Consider the following 22,489-nt stretch of genomic DNA (forward strand, 5'->3'; position numbering starts at 1 on the left):
CAATGAATGACACAGTACATGCTTCTGGCTATGACTGTGGTCTTCTCAAGATGACCTGTTCAGTGAGCATTAATTCTGTCATTTCAACTAAGGACCAGAGTGATCTGAAGGCTTAAGAAGGTCTTCGGGGCCTTCCCTTCCAGTGGGAGATCTGTATGCAATATTTAAAGGGCCCATCATCAATTCTGCACATTCCTACTTTGCCTGTAGAGCAAGACAAGCTGAGGGTTATGACAGAGCCATGTCCTAAGGCCACAGCAGTGCTGTGAGCTCTCCCCCTTGAGTGGAGTGGGTTATTGTTGAGTCATCCAAACAGTTCTTCTCAAGCTGACATTAGAATCCTGAGGCATGACAGCCAGCTCCTTGCCATGGGCTGCCGGAGTAGCTTCAGGATGCTACAGTCTGCATTTGTATGTGTGTCTATATGTGTGTGTGTGACAGTGGCTTACAGTAGTGGAGGTGCAAGCTATTTTATATTGTGTATGCCAAGCTGCCTATATGGATAATGTATTGGCAGGTTAATCAAAACCCTGCAGTAAGTTAATGAGTGGGAAATTACCAGTTAATTAAGCCACTGCAGAAACTTTCCTTTTGGCCTCTGATCTTAGTTCAGTTCTTGATCAGCCTACTGACAAGGCTTAATTAAGACCGTATAAATGAATTCCTATTACAGCTCTCAATTCTATGACAGGAAGTATATTTTAACTTTTTAAAGCTGGCAAACCTATTAAAGGGTTTGGACAGGCAGTTAAATATGGCTAGCTCAGATAGAGCACTGTCTGGTTTACAGATCAATAGTGATTAAGGCTGTAAACACACTAGTCACCTACAGCAAAGCTTTTCCATTGGCCACACCTGGAGGAACAATGGGTTGATCTGCTGGTCAGTTGCGGAACTGTTTGAAGCTGAATGTTTAAAAGAAAATGCACTCGAGCTGATCCCACCAGGTTTTAAAAAGGGGCAGGGTTTGACTAGCATCATGTTTTCAGGAAAGAGACGCACTGGAACTGAGAGAACAGTGAGTGTGTTTCCACCCTAATTCTCACCACCTGAGCAGCAGTTGCAACTTGGTAATGGTTGCTGTAAAGACATTGCCACAGGGGCTTTGCAATTCTAAAGCAAGATTTTCTCAGAGCCATCTTTCAACCATGAGGAAATGCAGTCTATAATCCACATGGCACATTAATTAGGAAAGGTTCCATGATGTTCTCTGAGGAACAGGAAACTCCATGGCTTCTCTGAGGCCAACTTAATGTTACATTGGTCACTATCTGTAATAACATTAGTGGGGTCTCTTCCCCCATTCACAGACCTAGAGTACTTTTCAAAGAGAAACATAATATATAGCCATATGAATATAAAATGTTTTGTTCATTTTCTGTTCAGTCCAGCTGCCTGTTTTTGCAGCTTGAAGCTGCAGAGATGCAGAAATAAATTACAGTTTAAATAAATTAGAGACCTTAACATTTTTCAACATGTTTTTGTTTGTAATACCCTGTTTGTATTCCTCTCTCTCTCTTGAAAGCAAACACACACACACACAGAGGGTAAAGACACACTTACTGTTCTGCTGGTTCCAGTGTGTGTCCACCTCTCTTTTCTGAAAATGGGGGCACACAATGCTAGTCAACCCCCACCTGTTTTTACTGTAAACCTGGTAGGATCAGCTTGAGTGTTTTTTAAAACAAAATTCAACTTCAAACAGATTTCACAACTGATCAGCAGATCAACCTGTTGCCCCTCCAGATGTGGCCAATGGAAACTCTTTGCTGTAGGCAACTAGTGTGCTCACAGCCCTAGTCTAAACACTGATTAGCAGAGCTTTGTTGCTGGATCAAAACTGCTGTAAGGGCAAAGAGTTAAAGTCCCTCTAACACCCCCAGTGCCAGGGGCCTGATCCACATCCCTCCCTGTACCTATCTACTTTCTAAAAGCTATTCATATAATGACTAATTGCATGAACAATGTCTCATCTATGTTGGTTCTCAGCATGTCCCAAATAATGTTCACCATTTGTTTTACTTTGCAGTCGTGAGAACTAGCACACTATTGTGCTGCTTTTTAAAATATAAAAAGGAAGAGTAGAAGCTTATATTCTGAGGTTACTAAATTGTGAAACAGATAACAGATTCCATGGTTGCACATTGCATCTACGGACATGTGGAATATGAACAGTTCAGAGTGATGCTGTTTCGACTCAATTCTGTGTGCTCCATCTCCATTCTTTACTTTACTTCTATTCTCTTATCTGCACTTTCCAATAACACTTTCCCACAGAAACACCCACAGCATTTGGGAGGGAATCAGAATTTCTAGCATCTTTCCTTGCAACTGAAGACAGGAGGAAATCATCAGCCCACAGCTCAGATGCTCTGGCATCTGTTCTATGCTTCATTTCTAAACAGTTTAACATAATTACAGTCCCACATTTAGACTACTTGAATCAACAAGCTGGTGCAGAGGAAACAAAAGCTTTCTCTAGCCTTCTTTCTGTATTGCACCACAGGGTACTGACTCTGGATAACTGATCTCATCCCTAGGGCTGACTAACCAAGGATCCATCACAAGCTAGGAATGTATGCACATGAAAGTACGAGTGTAGAAAGCAGGCTCTACACTTAATATATTTGAAAAAATATTCTTTTAAAACCAGACCTCCGGTTCTGTTAAAATTCAAAATCTAATAAATGTCTCAGTTTCAAATGAAGCAGATTTGAAGAGGGATTTTGTTTTCCCTGCTCTAACAAATGAAGTTAAACATTCCAGGCTTTCATTTAATAGCATTACATTTATTTCAATTTTGCTCACAATTCTTGTGTCATTTTCCATTATAGACCGATGCTGCCAATGACTGTTTACAAATTCATTATAAACTGGAGAGGAGGCTTGGTACCTCACACTGAGACTGTTTATTTTTTGGCATTTCCTTTTCTCTGAAGCTTAAGAACACAGGAAGCTGACTTATACTGAATCAGAGCACTAGTCCAGCAAGCACAGTTTTGACAGGCAGCAGATTTTCAGGGTGTCAGGCAGCACCTTTTAATTGGAGAGGCCAGGGATGGAACCAGTGATCTTTTACATAAGATGCACAGGCTCTATCACCCAGCTATGGTGCCTGCCCCAAGTTATGAAGAGATCAGTGGGAGAGTAGAGCCTTATGCAGGCAATAATTCTGATGATAAACAGAGAATGTGTGTGTGTGTGTATGAATCACGATTGTGCTTGCTGGCTCTGCCCCCAACTGCTACACTTTCTTCAGCTGTCCTGCACAGAGCCTACATGTATAAAAGCTATACATGTCTAGGTTCTCCATATTGGTAGGGCACAGATCACACACAGACTGTGCAAAAGTGTCAACACATGGAGCCAGTTGGAACAAATTCCTGCCCACTCAATGATTGTACACAGAATTATCTCCATAGGGATAAAAAGTTCCTTTTAGGTACTCAAAGGCTTTCTTCCTCACAGTGTTTATAGATACGTGCATTTTTGTGTGTTTGTGCATGTGATTTGTTTTTATTCTGTAGTTAGCTCCCCTGGGAGCTCTATGCATGGAAAAGGAGAGATGTGAATCCCTTAATTAACAACAATAAATGGGTATAAATCACTGATGGGCCAGCTCACTCTTCTTTGCCCCAGATTTGGCCCAAGGATTTCTAGTTGTGTTTCATCATGGCATGGATAACCAATGTAAGGCCCTCCAGATGTTGTTGGACTCCAGTTCCCATAAATGCTAACCATTGCACATACTGGCTTGGGCTGATGAGTATTGCAGGAGTCAATCATCATCTGGAGGGCACTATATTGGCTACTCTTGCACGTTAATCAAAGGCTTAGAGTGTGGTTTGATGCAAAATGTACTTAAAACAGGAAACAGAAAGGAAAGAGAAGGATCTGAGCACAGGTTTTGGAGCTTTGCTGTTATGTAAGCAATAGTTTTATAATAAACCTTGTTGGAACTTCACCTCCTGTGCTTCAGTTGTCTGATGCAACAATCCACGATCCAGTTTGGTTTGGGTTTTTTTGAAATTTTCTTTATTGCAAAAAAAGAAAAGGACAACAGAAGAACACAAAACAAAACCCAACAAAACATCCAGACCCCCAATACAGAATCACACTGTGTCCAACTTAAGAGCACATAACAGATCAATATAAGAACATGTACCTAGGAACCATCAGTTAGACCAGATCAATTTAGTTGCCTCTGGTAAATTGTCTTGTAGATCATGTATACTTGCATATTCAGTAAATCTCTACCAAATGGCAGCGAAGGCTTGTGGTTTTGTTTTTTCTCTGTATAAGTTGGAATTTGTGGGTTATTTTATCCACAAGTGCAATATGCCAAACATTTTAATACTAAACTGGTAAGTCCAGGCCCTCCAGCGTTTTCCACCATTGCACTTTAGTGTGCCATGCAGCCATAAAAAGGAAATTAAATCTTTACATTTCAAGTCCATATTGTCACCTTCATACAAAGACAATAAGTACAAGCCAGGATCAATAGACACATCTTCTCTAGTGATATTTGCCAGTTCTTGGCCAATCGCCCACAGTTTAGTTGCAAGTTGCAACTGATTTCTGATTAGTCAGAAATAATGATCAGTTTTTAAATATCAAACAACCTATACCCTATTTCTAAACAAGAATTTTTAAAAAACTTTTCAACTCATTGATAGCTTTTCAGCTTAAAATGCTACTTGTTCATTTTACCACATATCCAAATGCAAAACTTTCTCATGGGGAAAATCACCGGCATTTCAGTAATTAATCCTGATTGAGATGCAAGTAACTATTGAAATACTAAGATTTTTGTAAAAGGCTGGTTTTTTGAAAGGCATTTTCAGCCACTCCTTAGACTTCTTTTAAAAGAAACAGTGTTAGAAAAATGTAAATTGATGCAGTGAGTAAAGTGTTTTTAAAAATCCATTATGAACAAGGATAATTGAGAAGACAAGCAGATTCCTCACAGGCTGGAGGGAGGAGAAAAATGACACTTGTGGCACAATATTGGAGTCACTTAAATGCCACGACAGAATTAAAGAGGATGTAAAGTGTGAAGGAGAAATCTTTTCACTGCTCAGCCATGTAATCCTAATCAAGAGGCTGAGCCAGCTGCAACTGGGCCACAGGTTCTTACGAAACATGCTGATTGTATTTGTCAAACAGAATGGAAAGCAGGAGGCAGGAAAGAAGGAGAGCAAGGGAAATGTAAGAGCACAGCTAGAATGGAGGAAGCAGGAAGCCATGAGGGTTGCAAGCTTTGCAAGAGATTTATACTGTATCGTATAACTTACCTAGACATTGTAACGGGTGGGGTGGTGGAACCTGTGACCTCCAGATGTTGCTGGACTACATCTCTGATCATTGCCCATGCCGACTGAGGCTTCTGGGAGTTGGAATCCAACAACATCTGCAGAACCACAAGTTTCCCACTGCTGCATTACAACAGTCAAGACACTGCTGCCACTCTGTGCTGCCACTTCCTGTTCTTCCTCTTATTTGTGACAAATATCTTATTTGTGGGTTGGTCCTTGCTCTATGTGCCTATACTGTAGGCACAGGGAACGTCAAGCCCAGGCACCAAATGTGGCCCTCCTGGCCTCTCTGTCTGACCCAGAGGATTCTCCCCACGTCAGGATGGAAAGATCTGTTAATTTCAATTCTCTCAGTTTCTCATTTTTCCAATCATAAATTCAGTTCTCCACATTTCTGCTTTTTAAAAAAAAATTCACCAGGATTTTAGTGCAAATCCTCCTAATAAACACATTTTTGTAGGCAGTTTTGACTAATACAATGCATTTTTGTATGTTATTTTCACCCATATACTCATTTCCATGCACACTTTCCCCTAGCGTATACATTTTGTGAACACCGATTGGTTGGTGACCTCCACTGCAAAATTCCAATAAGTGCAAATTTCAAAAGATGGCTGTGTTTTGATTCTCATATTGTTTCGGAAAGTGCAAATTTGACAGATTCGGCTTGAAATACGAACTGAATTGAATTTCTTGCCCATTCTTACCCCAGCTCACATCCCTCACCGGCCTTGCTTCACACTCTCCTTGAATGTTTGTGTCTGGCTGGAATGTCTCTTTGAACTCTGACAGTGACTCTTGCTTTCCTGGATGGAGGATAGAAAGTGGCGTGTGAATGTGTTTAAGCACTGATCTGCTGTGCAAAGGAAACATGTACATTCGTTGTGCCACCAACTTTTGCTTCTGGCTCTGCCCACTACTGGCGGGTGGCCCTTGGAAGCTTGCCTAGCAGAGAATGTGGCCCTCAGGCTGAAAAATGTACTCCACCCCTGCTGTACGGTGTGAGGAGAGAACAGCTGTGGCAAGGAGTAGGCACAACATTGCCAGCAAGGTCTGAAGCTGTTCTATTCTTGCAGACTTTTGAAAGATTCAGGACTCACTCTCTTTGAAAGGGCTTTTGCTGTAAAATGGGCATGATGGTCCTGTGTTGCTGTTATTGATTCTATCGTCCTTATTTATTTGTTTTTTATTGGTTGTATTGTGTATATTCTGCTGGGAGCTTCCTTGAGCCCTGGCTGGGTAATACAAATGTTTTAAAAGATAGATAAATAAAAAAAATGAATACTTACGACCCAAGTGCTTCCATGAAAATGAATGTTTTTCTGATGTTGTTGGTCTGTTTCTTCCAAGAACTGCCCTCCTCCTCTTGTTGGCAGCCCATCTTCTCCAGAGTTGAAGCCGAGTGTTCTGACTGGAAATCAAAATGGTGTCAGAGCAGTAAAAACTGTTAAGGGAGGGTAAAAAACCCTCCCTGCTCTTGCAGTTGGAACACAGTTACTAACTTATCAATCCATGCTCATCTTTGTGTGGCACAGCTCTGACACTTTCCTGTGTGCTCTGGTATAATATATGGTTAGTTTCTCAATTCAGTCCCCTCCTTACAATATCTGCTGAATAAACTTTCTTCGAATCACATACCTGACAAAGACTAAACACAACAAGACTGGCCTCTCTCTTCCTCTTAGAAATTGTGTGAACCCACAAAGGATTCAATTCTATCATGGGCCACGTCTACACTAATTAGAACTTGGCTGGTTCTCACATTGCTATTACCAATAAGGAAAGAGATTTTGCTGGTGCCCTAAGACAGGGGTGGGCAAAAAGTAAATTGGGATCTACTGGTAGATATCTGGGTGACTTGCAGAAAATTGTTTCTGACTTCTGTTCAGCAACAACTAAACATTTTTCTCTCTCTGCCTGCTGAAATGAAGAAAACTCGGGGAAGGACAGGAGGAAACCAGGAGGACATTTTTGTGAGAAAAGGCTGAGTGCTCATATCTGGTAATGCCAACAAATTCCTGGGCAGAGCATATGCTCATAGGTGCTCTTTTTTTCCTTCTTTAATTGCAAGTGTATATCTCTGCTCCACTCATGTCACTATGGCCTGAGTCTAGCTGATGGATCATGGGGGTCTAGTTAAAAATAAAAGCTAAATAGATTGAAGATTTCACAAGCCTGAAGTCTGCACAACTCTGTTCTAATTTATCATACTTTGTAACCACTGAACTTAATAACGTGCTGGTGTTCTAATTCATTCTTCTTGGGCAGGAGACTCCATTTTTGATGGCTGGTCTCCCATGTCCAATACACAGCGCAATTTTAAAAAAATGAGATACCAGTGTAAAATGGGTGCCATGGTCAGAAAAAAAAACAAAAAAGAGGTGATAGTACCACATCAGTGAGTACCATCACAAAAAAAAGCACTTCTTATTTATTTTTATTTATTTAATTTAATTTATATACCGCCCTAAGCCCAAGGGCTCTCTGGGCGGTGTACATAAAATAAAGCAATCAGGAATATATAAATACAATAAAACAATAGAATCAAACCAACAAAGGTAAACAAAAATAATCAAACAGTAGCAAAATACAACAATACATATAATAATACGCATTAAAATGCCTGGGAATATAAAAAGGTTTTCACCTGGTGCCGAAAAGATAGCAGCGTCAGCGCCAGGCGCACCTCATCACGGAGACCATTCCATAGTTCGGGAGCCACAACCGAAAAGGCCCTATTTCTAGTCACCACCCTCCGAGCTTCTCGATGGGATGGTACTCAGAGGAGGGCCTTAGATGTTGAGCGCAGTGTATGGGTAGTTTCATATTGGGAGAGGCGCTCCACCAGGTATTGCGGTCCCATGCCGTGTAAGGCTTTATAGGTCAAAACCAGCACTTTGAATTTAGCCCGGAAACAAATAGGAAGCCAGTGCAGAATCTAATATGAACATTAGATTTGCTGTGGCCAAATATACCTTCGTGAACTTCCTAAACCCGCAGTCTTCAACCTTTCTGGACCCAGGGTTCTTGCAAGATGGGACTTTTACTTTTAAAACCAGACAAAAGGGGCTCATTGTGATTGCATGTGGCAGTAAGGAAAATGCATTTTGGTCATGCTTCAGGTACATTCTACTATTCACCATGTAAATATCCCACACCAATATATTAAACAAGGCATAGGTAAGTAGGTAGCTGTGACATTTAATATTCACTAACCACAGGTGGGTGCAAAATGTTGGCTTAGGAAAAGAGAGCATTTTTTGTCACTGCTGTTAAATAATTGGAAGTTAAGACTTGCAAATCTATCTTGTGCCCACGACAATCCAGATAAGCAAATTGATATTTCTGAAGTTTAGTTGTGAGGTAGGTTCTTCTCTTACAGTACCTGAATTTAACAATAGCCTTTTGATCATTCTTGACATACACTCTTCTGCTGTTATTTTCAGGGCTAGGAGAAGGCATTGCAAACTGGGTCTCAGTCTGTACCCTGTTAAGCCCTGACTTTAATAAACCCCAGCAGAGGTGTCCACACAACGATTGAGAGCTACAGTTTTAATGAGACACCTGATTCTTAGCTGAGTGTTTCAGCTCTTACTAGGAATGGAAAGATCTCTCAATTTCGGTTCTCTGTTCTTCATTTTTCCATTCTTAAATTCAGGTCTCCACATTTCTGCAGCAATTTGCGATTTTTTAAAAAAGAAACCTTGTGAAAATTCTCCAGCATTTTAGTGCACATTTCTCATAAGAAACACATTTTTGTAGGCAGTTTTGACTAATGTACACATTTTGCAAGCAATGTCTTGTCCTATAGTGCATTTGTGTATGTTATTTTCACGTATATATTCATTTTTTCACTTTCCCCTAACATATGCATTTTTGTAAACATTGGTTGGCAAACAGCATTGCAAAATTTGAAGAAGTGCTCATTTCAAAGGATGGCTGTGTTTCGGTTCTCCTATTGTTTCAGAAAATGTGAATTTGAAGTTCGGCAAACTGAATCAAATTTCTTACCCATCCCTAGTTCTCACTGAAAAACACATGCCATTCCAGAAGTGAATCACCTGAAATACTCTGTCTCTTATGGTGGTTGTGAGTGATATGTGACACTACCACAATAATGGCTGACTCACATTGTTCACTGTGATAGAGAATGTTGAGTTGGCATTGGAAAAGACATTAAAGCTGCTCATTGTTTATATACACAGCAACAGGAGAACTCATGATGATTACCATATAGAATCAATTTTGGAAATCATCACATAGAAAATCCTGAATCCATTCCCTTTCAGTCACTAAGTACCATAATAATTATGGATGCTATTTCTGTTAGGGCAACTGTCTGCACATTTCCATTTTAAAGGAATGAAATATTAGGAATATTAGATGCTAACCGAGTAATTTAGATGCTAATGATTGTAGTTTATAGGTTCTCTAAGAGTTGTAAGATCTCATTGTGGCTATGCTCTTCTAATGTAATAGCCTACCACTGGAATTCAGAGCAAGCAGAACAGAAAACCAGACAAATTCTAGAATCACAATTTACATCAATGTTCCTGTAAATTATTCCAAGAAATGAATCAGCAGAAACAAACCTGAACTTGATGGAGTTACATTTTCCATCCAAACAGGAATTGATAATACTGGCCATAATGCTCCCAAATATTTCTACTAAGTGAAAATTTACCATATGGCCTAACTAACCTAAATGGTTCAGGATGTATCAAAACATTGGGAGATGGAAATGTATATATCTCCATATTTTGTTGGACTACAACTCCCATCATCATCTCTGACCATTGGCTGTTGACATAGGTATAGCACATCCACTGCCACACCTAGAGATGCAAACGAGAGATAGAGTTGTATGTAATCAACATATTGCTTACAACATACTCCATATCTCTGAATGACCCCATTCAGCAGTTTCATGTAGATGTTAAATAGCATGGGGGATAAAATCGAATGCTGTGGAACCCCACATTGAAAGCTTCACGGGGCTGAATAATACTGCCCAAGCACCACTGTCTGAGAGCGACCATCCAAGTAGGACCAGAACTACTGAAAAGCAATGCCATCCACCCGCAAACTGGGCAGTGGCTCCAGAGGAATAACATGGTTGATACCAACAACCTTGTGATGTAGTTTAGATACTAAGATAATGACTAGTCCATGGTCACCCAATGAGCTTCACAGCTGGGTAGGGAACTGAATCCAGGTTTTATCAGCAACCTATCCACTACACCACACCGGGTCAATCTACCCTTAAATATAAGTGGTCTCTTACATACCAAACAGTAATATAAACATACCAAGATTTTTTTCTGTCTTTGCTTAACAATTAGTGTGGTTAAAAAGAGATTTCTGGAAACACTATTAAGCATAGGCACTTGAGAATTCTCCTGTTTTGTGTTCAAGCATCAAAGACTTGCACTGAAAGTAGAGTCGATGCTAAGAATAATATTGCCTTAAGGGCTCAAACACTATCAATTTCTCACTTTTCAGGAGCAATGAGAGCCTTCAGGCACAGGGAGGAATTTGCCAGCGACCAAATTGAATCTTTTGTTAAAAGGAACATTCTGAACAGGGAGAAATCACTGCAGGTAAAGAAGCCAAAAGGTTCACTTCCTGTGACAGGTAGTTAAGATTTTCAATTCCCACTGAAACCGTATTTGCCACCTTTAATTAACAGGGTTACATGGTTTTCAAGTGCCCCAGCATTGGGCTTCAAAGGTTAATTCAAGTGTATTGAAAGAGAAATTGACTCAGCTGCTAAAGAATGACAGCTTCAGTCTATAAACTCCTTAAAGGCCAAAATGTGAGTTCGCCTTTATCTGCTTGCAAGTGTGCATGTCCCCTAGTGAGCTGTTAAGTTGCAAGTCTTAGTAAAAGGTGGCTTTCTTTGGTTGCTACATACATGCTGATGGATACATTTTTAGCAGAGCTGAAGAATTCAAAAATGAAATATTTACTGTCAATACCTGCAGGTGTCTAGTTATCCTTGACCTGCAGAATGATCTGTACAAGAAACATTAGAAACTGTAATACTGTACTGCAACAGCCGAGTCACACATTCTCAGAATAGTTTGCCGTCACTGAATTTTGATACTGAATTTTCAGATATTTCGAACTTGGATTTTCAGGGCACAATCCCACTCAAAGGGCAAATCGTAATTATCTTCAAAAAAATCACACACACACACTCCCTGGACCAGTATTGTCTTCACCTACTGGCTGTCTCCATACCTGGCTTTCACATCATACCAATACAGGGCCTACTGTACATCTAGGCATATTCAGCAGTTTGTTCTTTTCCAGGGTCTTTTATACAGGAACACTCCTACTTTTATTGGAATAGTAGCAGGGTACCGGAGATGAAAGACTTGGTGGATACTCCTAGGCATAGAAGAGCCTAGCCATGGAGGAAATGGCCTGGCTCAATTGCAACACACTTGGGCAGCACAGCAGCAGCTAGGTTAGGGATGACGAATCTGTAAAGCTCAGTTTCTCATTTTTCCAGTCTTAAGTTCAGCTCATCACATTTCTGCATCACTTTTGCAGCTTTTTAAAGTCTTCATGAACATTCTTCAGCATTTCAGTGTGCATTTCTCTTAACACATACATCTTTAATGTAACTATACCTAATGTACACATTTTTGCAAGCAATTTCCCCCCAATAAAAGGTACTTTTTCAGTTCTTTTCACTAAGATATGTATTTTTATGCACACTTCCACCAAATATATGCATTTACATACACATTATTTGTTTGGAGAACTGTATTGGCAAAATTGTGTAGTCACTGCACCAGAAGTAACTTGACAGAATCATATGAATACAGAGGGTAAATGTCACCTGATGGTTCATTCCTCAAAATGATGTAATCAGCACAGAGCCAAACAGCCACTTTGGCTGCGATATTTTGTTCTCATTTGTTGGCTCTTGGGCCAGTAAACCTTTATTGTTTCAGCAGTTTGACACAAAATATAACCTGTCGGTTCAATGCAAAAATACAACTTTTATCTGGCATTGTCAACATTTTACATTAACAAATTAAAATGCAGTGCCTGCACAATGACCAGCATTACTTTCCATAAGCAATACCTGGAGTTTTAAAAACTATATAAATATCTGTATGTGTAGAGCTTTAATTTTTTAAATGTTCCCCTAATTACAACCTAACTTATTCTACCACAGTTTGCTGGTGGCCCAGATCAACTAGAAATTCAGTTACAGAAAACTCCATGGCTAGATCTAAGTGTTACACCCAGTTTGTGATGCTTGGAGCTCTCACATTATTAGCATTATCAGTTTATTTATTATTCGCCTTTCACCTTAAGGTCCCAGGTCAAGTTGAAACAACACTTAAAATGTTTTTTTAAAAAAAACACTGTAATATACAACACTAAAAACAGTTTAAAACAAATTGGGTAGTATTCAGTTAAGTCCTGCTCAGAGTAGACCCATTGATGGACATTACTAACTTGAGTTCATTAATTTCAATGGGTCTACTCTGAGTAGGGCTTAGTTGAATACCGTTGAACTAATGGTATTGCGTTTGCTTGCCGATAATGTATATCACAAGTAAGCGGTGTGTTGAGTTCACCTAAAGAATTCTGTGATAGTTTGGTGTGTTATCCTATTTGCATAGTAAGAGTAACTTTTCATGTGAAACCGAGCTTGGAAGAAAATTACTTCTCCACCAGGACGGTTTGTTTGGTGACCAATCTAGCCCTCTTTTCCTCTATGATTGTCTGTCAAAGTATTTGCCATGTAGTGAGGAAGTCATTAGCCCAAGCAGAGTTGCCATATTAGTTAAGAGCAGACACCACGGAAACAAAAGACAAAACTTTTATTTCAATATTATCTAGGCCTGAGAGAATATGTTACCCCAATGCAGTAATGTGCATGCGTGCATGTGCACGCACACACATTATATTCAAATTCTGGGGGGCTGGGAAATGCCATGCATCACACTAATCTCATCTAGACCAAACACACATCACACTTCACTTGCCATGGTGCTGTCTAACTTCATAATAACACTATATAATGTTTAGATCTGGTTTTGATAGACATTGTGCAGTCCTATGTGACATGATCTCTCAAAACACAAGTACCAAAGTTCTTTAGTTTGTGCTGGCATTTCTTATGCACAGGCAAAAGGAACCAACAGGAAGTGGCTTCCAAATGGCAGCAGGACGTATGAACGAGCATCTTAATAACCAGGGGCATTGAGACCCTAAGAACAGTGGGAGCCAGCAATGCCAATAGGATTTGCAGGCCACAGAAAACATGATCTAGATCTCTGCACTCTTGAAAAGAAGTGACCCTAATTCTTCTCCCAGGTACAGGGCACATTATCTAAAGGGAATCTGGCACTTCTGTATAATTTAATGTACATACATGCTATAATTTCACATCTGGCTTAGGATGGCCCCTCAAGTAAAAAGAAATAATGCATCATAAAAAGGACACATCTTTGCATGAAATTTGCATTTTTGATGTTGATTTACAGTTTAAAATTTAGAAGTATTATGACTGTAATAGCAGTACAGTGCATCTCACCATAGTGGGGAAGATTGTGACAAGCTGACCTGTATACCTGCTTAGTTTGCTGTGCTGATGCTAACTGTTAATGGGCAACTTCAAAGCCTCTGGTCTCCCTCCTTGTGGTTCTTTATTTTTAAACATGACTTGGACCAGGCAACCCTTCAAACACAATAAGACACACAGCCATCCCAGTCCAGGTATAAATAAAAATCACTGTTGGACTCCCAACATGATACCTGGACAGTGGACACTGAACAAGCCAAATTGGTGCGCTAGGCATGGGGGGAGAGATTTGGAGCATTGGATTTTCAACAGCCTATAATATTCATAACTTAAACATGTTTTTATGTATGATCACGTGAAGCTATCTGCACACTCTAGTAGCAGCTTTCCAACATATCAGTGAAAGTTCATTTCCAGCTGTGATCTGTTAGCTTAAGGTGCAAGGGATTGAATTTGTAACTTAAGTTAAGCAAAGCATAAAGCTACTATTGAGCTAGAGAACCTCCTCATATTCACCTAAGTTAACTTCTATACTTCTAACTTCGATAGGGCTATACTCCAAAGTATATGTGCATAGAATTGCAATGTGACAGATATGTATCTTCTTCTTCAAATAATTATTGATACCCTCTTGATGTTTTAAGAAAGGCTGGATAATACATTAAATAATAATTTACAGGTGATTGTTTTTATAGGGCATAATTAGTATAGCTTTATTATCCAATTATTGGTGCTCATGTAATTCACAATGAAGGAAGACCAGGTGAAAGTAATTTTTAAAACTAATTTTCTGAAAATTGTTAAAAAACCTGGAGCAAAAAAATACTTTTGGCAATTACATCAGAGCTCAAGGCAATATATTAAAAATAAATAAAAACACGACTACTTTAATTTACATCATGTTTGTTGGTAGAATATTGCTAGATTTATTTATTTTTATTTGATTTATTATTTGATTTATATCCCGTCCTTCCTCCCAGTAGGAGCCCTTATTTCTTATCAGTAGCCTACCTCTATTGGGAAGATGACTGATCATATCATAATATGACAATGTCCACATTTCCCCACATCCCCTCTTTCTTTCTCTCATTCACATACACACCCTACTTTGGACTGGACAGTGCCCTTTCAGCATCTGCCACACCTGAAGGTACAGATTTGTTCCAATATAGGATAGTGCTCGTTCCAGATAATGTGATTTTATTTTTCTTTGTTCCAGAAATCGATAGGAAGCCATGAAGTCTGCACCTCTTGGGTCATTCCACAAAGACTTACTGGCATGCAGACTGCATAAAGCAGATATACTACAGGGACAGTCAGCTGAGCTCTCCAAGTCAGCGTGCTTCACCTTGTGATCAGTGAACTCACACGGACACCATGTGAAAGCTAAGCTTCCAAAAGCCACTTTGAGTAAGCCACTGAAATGAACTGCAAAGATGCGAGAAGTTGAGAACCACTGTGTTCAGCAAGCGAGAAACAAAGAATTTGTGTGAACAAAGACGATTGTACCTGAACAGTTAGTAGGGTCCACCCTTGATGCCTCCTCCTTATGAATTTTACAAATGTGGAATGAAAATGTGTTGGAATGTGATAGCAGGACATTTGGGAGAATATGTTTCCATTTCATCATCATTTTCTGATGTCAACCATTTAGCAAGTATGTGTATGGTCATTACACTGCTGCTTCACATAATCACATCTCTCTCTAGCTGCTGGAGGCAGAACATTTTTAGAAAGGTAGCTGAAGGTATTATGATAGAAGCATGGTATACACATGCATTTCTTTTGGTTCACTGTTATCTGCAGTCAAGCGCTACTGAAGTACAACAAAACCCATGAATAGAAATGAGTGGAAGGGCACCAAGTGGTACTTCTATCACACCTAGAGTTGCCAGGCTCAGGGCCTGAGACTGATCCTGTATCTTTAGGAGAAGAGAAAGTCAGCCACGTGCAGGTGTTCTTGCAACCCTGTAATGGGAAAAACCACAAGGTGGAATTCTCTCTTCCCCTTGCACAACTTTTAAAGATGCAGGGGGAAGGGAGAATTCCACCTTGTGGTTTTTCCCATTACAGTGTTGCAAGAACACCTGCATGTGGCTGACTTTCTCTTCTCCTAAAGATACAGGATCAGTCTCAGGCCTGAACACATTCAACTCTGGGGAGGAGAAACCTAGATGTAGCCCTATGTGTCCTGTAAACAAACAGTGTGAGATGGGGGGGAACCTTTGCACTTTCAGTTCAATATCTCCATGGAACCTACACATATGTAAACGAATATGCATTAACCTTTAACTGCATGATGATTTGTGGAGAAAACCCTACACACATAAAAGTTGTGCATACATAGTCTCCATGCAGAAATTCAGCTGAACACACACAGGTTGGGGGCCTGACTCCATAATCTTTCCCCTACGTGTTCACTTTACACAATTGATGGGGGGGAAACCCAAAGTTAAAATATCAAGCATTAATTTGCTTTCAAAACCTACTACCCCTTTCATTTCCTTATGCGTGCTCTACATACCTGTTGTCTCTTGCTTTCCTAAAGTTACCCATCTGTTCTGTAACATGAAAAGAACCAGATTTTAAAATGTTTTTATTCTATTTCTCCATTTTTTTGACATTTTTGTAAAAAAAGAATACTCAACATTTTTTAAAGCTATGCCTAACAATTCTGGGTGAGAGACCATGACTCTTGACTTATTGTGTTTCAGATTTTTCTAGATTTTAAATACTTTTGGGATTTCTAGTTTTACTGACATAGGAGCTCTCTCAAATACTACTTGTCTTGCCACCAGGTCCCATGCATCTTTGTTTTCAGAAGTGAAACTCACTGAGTTAGGACTGACTCTTGTGTAGATGTAATATATACACAATGACAACCTTTATAAGAACCGAGACCAATGAAACTTGGTGGGGCTTACTTCTTAATAAACACAACAAAATACCAATCCATTGCATACTTGCCAGCACATAAGTTTCATTAAAGGTAGCGGGAGTAACCATGCATTAGGTTGGGCTGCAAGACATTTCTATTTCTTCTTTCAATAAAACCCTTTGGAACTGTTCCCCTGAATGAGTTAATCAAGGGTGATGTACACAGTAGTACATTGACCTGTTGTCAAATTATTATATTTCCTCTTGCAGTTTAACAAATAGTCCAGGCTTGCTGCAGACCTTAATGGCATTTCTGATTAGGGTCCCTAGCTCCATTTTGGAGGGCTAGATTCTACTTCAAATTTTAAAAAATGAAAAAAATGAAATGGTTTGCCTTCAAGTCAATCCCGACTTATGGCTACCCTATGAATAGGGTTTTCATGGTAAGCGGTATTCAGAGGGAGTTTACCATTGCCTCCCTCTGAAGGCTAGGGCCTGCTCAGCTTGCCAGAGCTGCACAAGCCAGCCCCTTCCTTGTCCACAACTGGGCTCCTTGGGACTATGCAGCTTGCCCATAGCTGCACAGGTGGCAGGGCATGTAACCCCCGAGCCACTCACTGTGGGAGTGATCTTTAGCTGGCCCTTGACACCCAGGAGATACAAGCGGGGATTTGAACTCACAGACTCTGGACTCCCAGCCAGGGTCTCCTCCCCACTGTGCTATACCAGCTGTGCCAGCCTCTGGTATGGGATCTGCAAAAGAAAAAAACTGCTCCTACTTCAAACTTAAACCCAGTCTTTAAGCTTGTATAATAATTTTTCATGGTGATGGTAAGTGATGGGCTTGCAGCTCCCCCCCCTTTTGCTTTTGATATCAAGGCAACTTTACACACCTACCAGTACAACTGCTCATAGTTGTCAATGTTCCCTCCACCAGCTTCATGCTTCCACTGAATTGCTTTAAATCCAATCTACATTTGTTTTATAAATCTTTTAACTATTTTTCATATTGGTACTGTAACAGTACTGGCCTGCTTTAAAAGGTTACTGTAAGGATTGCTGTCTGGCCGCGATAATGGACTGGATGGGAGCTAACAGACTGAAGCTCAATCCAGACAAGACCGAGACGCTGTTGGTGAGTGCCTTCTCTGCCCAGATGGAGGATGTTCATCCTGTTCTTGATGGGGTTACACTCCCCTTGAAGGAACAGGTGCGTAGCTTGGGGGTTCTTTTTGATCTTTCCTTGTCACTTGAGGCCCAGGTGGCCTCGGTGGCACGGAATGCTTTCTACCATCTTCGCCTGGTAGCCCAGCTACGTCCCTATCTGGACAGTGACGACCTCGCCTCAGTTGTTCATGCTCTGGTAACTTCTAGACTGGACTACTGCAATGCGCTCTACGTTGGGCTGCCCTTGAAGACTGTTTGGAAACTACAACTAGTCCAGAATGCAGCGGCCAGATTGCTGACGCGGACCAGAAGGTCCGCTCATATAACACCTGTTCTGGCCCATCTGCACTGGCTTCCTGTTTGTTTCCGGGCTAGATTCAAAGTGCTGGTTTTGACCTATAAAGCCCTACACGGCATGGGACCGCAATACCTGATGGACCGCCTCTCCCAATATGAACCTACCCGGACACTGCGCTCAACATCTAAGGCCCTCCTCCGAGTGCCATCCCATCGAGAAGCTCGGAGGGTGGTGACTAGAACCAGGGCCTTTTCTGTGGTGGCCCCCGAACTGTGGAACAGCCTCCCCGATGAGGTGCGCCTGGCGCCGATGCTACTGTCTTTTCGGCGCCAGGTGAAAACCTTTTTATACTCCCAGGCATTTTAAAGTGTGTTTTAATAGCATTTTCATCATTATTTGTATTTTGGATGTTGTTTGGTTCTTTTATTGTTTGTTTTGTTTTCTTGTTTTCTTGTATTTATTGTATTTATACATTGCTTGTTTTTTTATCTTTTTGTACACTGCCCAGAGAGCCTTCGGGCTTAGGGCGGTATATAAATTAAATTAAATTAATAATAAATAAATAAAAATATGTGCGTGTGGGGGAAAGAGATGCTCAAAACCATTGTATACATTCTCTTCTGCTCAGAAAAAAAGAAATGTGAATGGCAAGAAAGATGCAGGAGGGCAGGGAAAGGGGAAGACTTGTAATGCGTTGTTGAAGAGTCCTATGTGTCAGAATAAGACACATACTGTATATCTCATACCTCTTGTGAAACTGAATGCTTATAAATCACCAGAGTGCCTACCCTTTATGCAATGTATAAAGTTTGCTCTATAGAAAAAGAAAAAAGGTCTTCCTAGAGAGCCTTATGCAGGTGAAAAGCAACACACATTTTAATATTTTTTGCCCCCCAATAATAATCGCACACAGAGCTGTTGGATCGCTCTCTCTTCTGTATCTTAGCAAAGAGGCTGCTTTGCAGAGAGAAAAATAGTTGCATTATTTAAGCCTAGCCGGATATTACCCCCACCCCCCGAAACCAGATAAATATAAAGCAGACTTGCTTTGTTCTCTTTGATCCAGAGAAAGATGTGTCACATATTACAATCTAAGAACAAGCTTTATGACCTTGCATAAACATTTATCTGAGAAAATGTGTTCAGTTTTATATCTTTCAGCATTGGCAGATCAGTTTCAGTGTCTGTTACAGAATGGATACATTCGAAAAACTGAAGAACCCAGGTTGAGAGAGAAAGTTAAAATGCATAGGAAGGCAAAGCCATGCTTCTCTCGTATAACCTCAGTAATATAACCAAAGAGAGAGATGGTGTGTAATTCAAACTATTTGATGAATAAACTATATAATTCAGTTGATTTCTAATAGACCTCAGTTCAAGTTCTTCTAGCAATCATAATTGTAGTTAAGAGAACAGGACTGTATTACTAATTATATGATGTTAAAAAGAAAACTATGAACCATGCAGTACTAATCATGCTCATGCCAAAGGAATACATTAGACTGAGATTGATGAAAAGTCTATTCAAAATCTCTTTTGCTCTTAATGTTCAGATTTATACATGCATTTGCAAAGTATATCTCCTCCACCCTATTCTTTAGTTCTTCCAACATAAAAGTATTGGGTAAAGTATTACACCAGACTCCATCTGCAAAGCTGTATGTTCATATGAAGACATAGACACAAATCTAGTTTGGAAATAGTCTGACCAAAATGCTCCTCGTGCTTTGGACAAAATAGGCACAGAACACAAATGGTGGTCAAGGAAATCAAATCAGCTTACCCCAAAAACCAAAAATGAAGCAACTTCTGTTCTCTGACTCCTCTGCTCAGCTCTTACAAGTCTGTAGGGATTAAAGGCAGGCACGGTGCTAACAATAAACTGAGATTAAAGGGGAGGAATGCAGGAGGCTCCTTTCATGAGATAGTAGCTAGGCAGCTCTTAAAGGGGAGTGAATGCACTTTCTCTGTGGGTGTCTCTGAAACAGTAATGGAAGTGGTATTTTACACTTCCCCAAAATTGTCTGACATTAGCATACTCCAAGCTACATAGCAACAGTCATTAATTCATATTTCTGCAAGCTTGGAAGTAATTTAGTTGGTCCCTAGAATGGCACACTGCCTGATTTTTATAGGAAGCTCATTGCCTTTTCAAACTCCTCTCAATACTTACTGTCTGATTGTGTGGAACTGGCTGCTCTTGGAAAGCTAAAGTAGCATCTGATTTGGCATTTGCTAGAGCTCTTCTGGAGTCTGATTTTTACACAACAATGCATACTGTTCTGCATATCGTCAGAGGCTGCCTGAAGTACCTAGGTGGAAGGGATATTGATGGTGAACCACAAATGCCATGTCAGAACCAGTTAGAGGCTGGAGGCTGGTTCCAGCACAAAGACACCAGAATCATAGAACTGAGCCACACCGACGATTTTGTAATCTAATTTGCAAGGGATGTGAACACCATGTAGTCTACCCCAGCCTCTCTCTCTTTCTCTCCATCTCTCTCTCACATAGGACAAACCTATGCAATTCAAAGTAGAAATTGCCACAAATAACAGCAAGGGATGATCTTAGAATGGACAGATGGTGCAGTCTGTAGAGGCACATATCTCACATGCATAATGCTGAATTTCTATCCTTTTGACTTTGACTTTGATCACTCTTAACTCCAGATGCAAGAAAGTGCCAATAGGTATTACTCAGTGGTGAAGGAATTGCACTCTGAAAATGCTCAAAGGCACTATGTGTGATTATTCCACAGTGCCAAAATCCTGGTACTTAAGAACTGGATGTGCCTTGGCTCCAATTAAATCTTGCATTACTGCAAGTCAGTAATATCCTGCATCAGGAGCATTTTCTCTCAGCATAAACCAGTATACTAAGAAGGATTGTGTGAAGAACTTGCTTGTGCAGTCTGACTTCATATCAGTGATGCCAGTGGGACTTCGTCATAAACATGCCCCCTTTTTTAAAGATACAGCTGGCTGGATTTCACTTAAATGCAAGTGGAATTGCACACATAAATTTCACTTCACTCGTTAGTATATCATGCCTGTGTCTCAGAGCTATAATGAAGAAAGATGAATTTTGATATTTAAATTACCTAATGGAAGCATGCCCCCCAGCTTTCTCAATATGTGAACAAATACTGCCCTCTAGAGGCTGATATTGGACAGACCTCAAGCCAAGTTTCTCAGAAAAGAATTTTCTGTCAAATTTTGGAAAATTTTATTTTTCAAGCTCCTCCTGAACAGATGGAGAATGTCAGTCTTCCCCTGGAAAAATGGTCTTCCAGTTTCACCACCCATGCAGTTTGAGTGCAACTGTCAATCCACTTTTAATATTGTGTAATATCACTTTAATATTGTTGAAGGAAGAAATTAGTTTGGTCCTTACTCCTCCTGGTCCTCTCTTAGCCCATGGCTCCCTTCATCTGCCAATATGAGCTGAAAATTGTTTCATTCAACATAAGGCTGCAATCCTATATCCATTTACCTGTGAGCAAGCCCTGCTGAAATGAAATTAGACTTATTTCTGGGTAGACAGGCACACGACTACAATTTTAGCTGAAATTTCTCGGAAGAGTTTCCTCCAGAAAAATGGTTGGGAAATCTCACCTCTCTCCCCGTCAAGAATATTCAGATAAATGTTCCTGTCCCACCCTGGCAGCATCACTATCACTATTTTGCCACCCACAATTTGCATTGAGACTTTTAGGAAATAATCCCCACTTAGTCCTGATGTGGTCATGTTTATTAACTTCAATGGGCCTACTCTTAGTAGAACTAAGACTGAATATGACCCTCAGTTCATATTCTACCTTGCCTTCCAAAGAATCCCAGGGTAGGAAACATATCGTTAAAACAATATCATTAAAAACATTATTAAAAAAGTTTCAAAACATTATGAAAACAGTTTAAAAACAATCACATTCTCATAGCCAGTGGTGTCAGGGTTGCCAAGAACAGTTCCAGCCATCAAATGCTTGGGTAAATAGGTCTGTATTTAAATTTCTCCATAAAGTCAATAATGAGGGAGACAGACACACCTCACCAGGGAGGGCATTCCATAAGTGGGGAGCCGTCAGTGAAAAAGCTCTGTCACGGGTCAATACCAACACTCCCCATTCATTTTTACTTCTGTATCCTGATAGATTGTGAGACTCTGGGCAGGAAATTATCTTTTAATATATGTACATTATATATGTGCTTTATGTGTGTGTGTCTATATACACACACAGAGAAACGCAAACATTTGTTAATTTGCGTATAATCTAATAAA

At 40.2% G+C, this 22,489-nt stretch overlaps 1 protein-coding gene across 2 annotated transcripts in view; it reads right to left on the bottom strand.

The window, feature by feature from the left end:
- The window catches only part of CAMK1G (calcium/calmodulin dependent protein kinase IG), a 51,927-nt gene extending 31,830 nt beyond the window's left edge, over positions 1-20,097 (bottom strand). Inside the window, exons 1-2 of one of the 2 annotated variants that reach the window (XM_061632050.1) lie at positions 19,992-20,097; positions 6,605-6,726 (exon numbers count right to left, since the gene is read on the bottom strand). In XM_061632050.1, coding sequence (XP_061488034.1) covers positions 6,605-6,696 — 92 coding nt within the window. In that variant the 5' untranslated portion in view covers positions 6,697-6,726; positions 19,992-20,097. Of the gene's footprint in view, positions 1-6,604; positions 6,727-16,390; positions 16,410-19,991 lie in introns of those variants that run through there. The other variant, XM_061632051.1, reaches the window with a different exon arrangement.
- Between the last annotated feature and the right edge of the window lie 2,392 nt (positions 20,098-22,489).

The sequence above is a fragment of the Rhineura floridana genome, chromosome 6 (genome assembly GCF_030035675.1).
Source record: "Rhineura floridana isolate rRhiFlo1 chromosome 6, rRhiFlo1.hap2, whole genome shotgun sequence".
In the NCBI taxonomy this organism is placed as follows: Eukaryota; Metazoa; Chordata; class Lepidosauria; order Squamata; family Rhineuridae; genus Rhineura; species Rhineura floridana.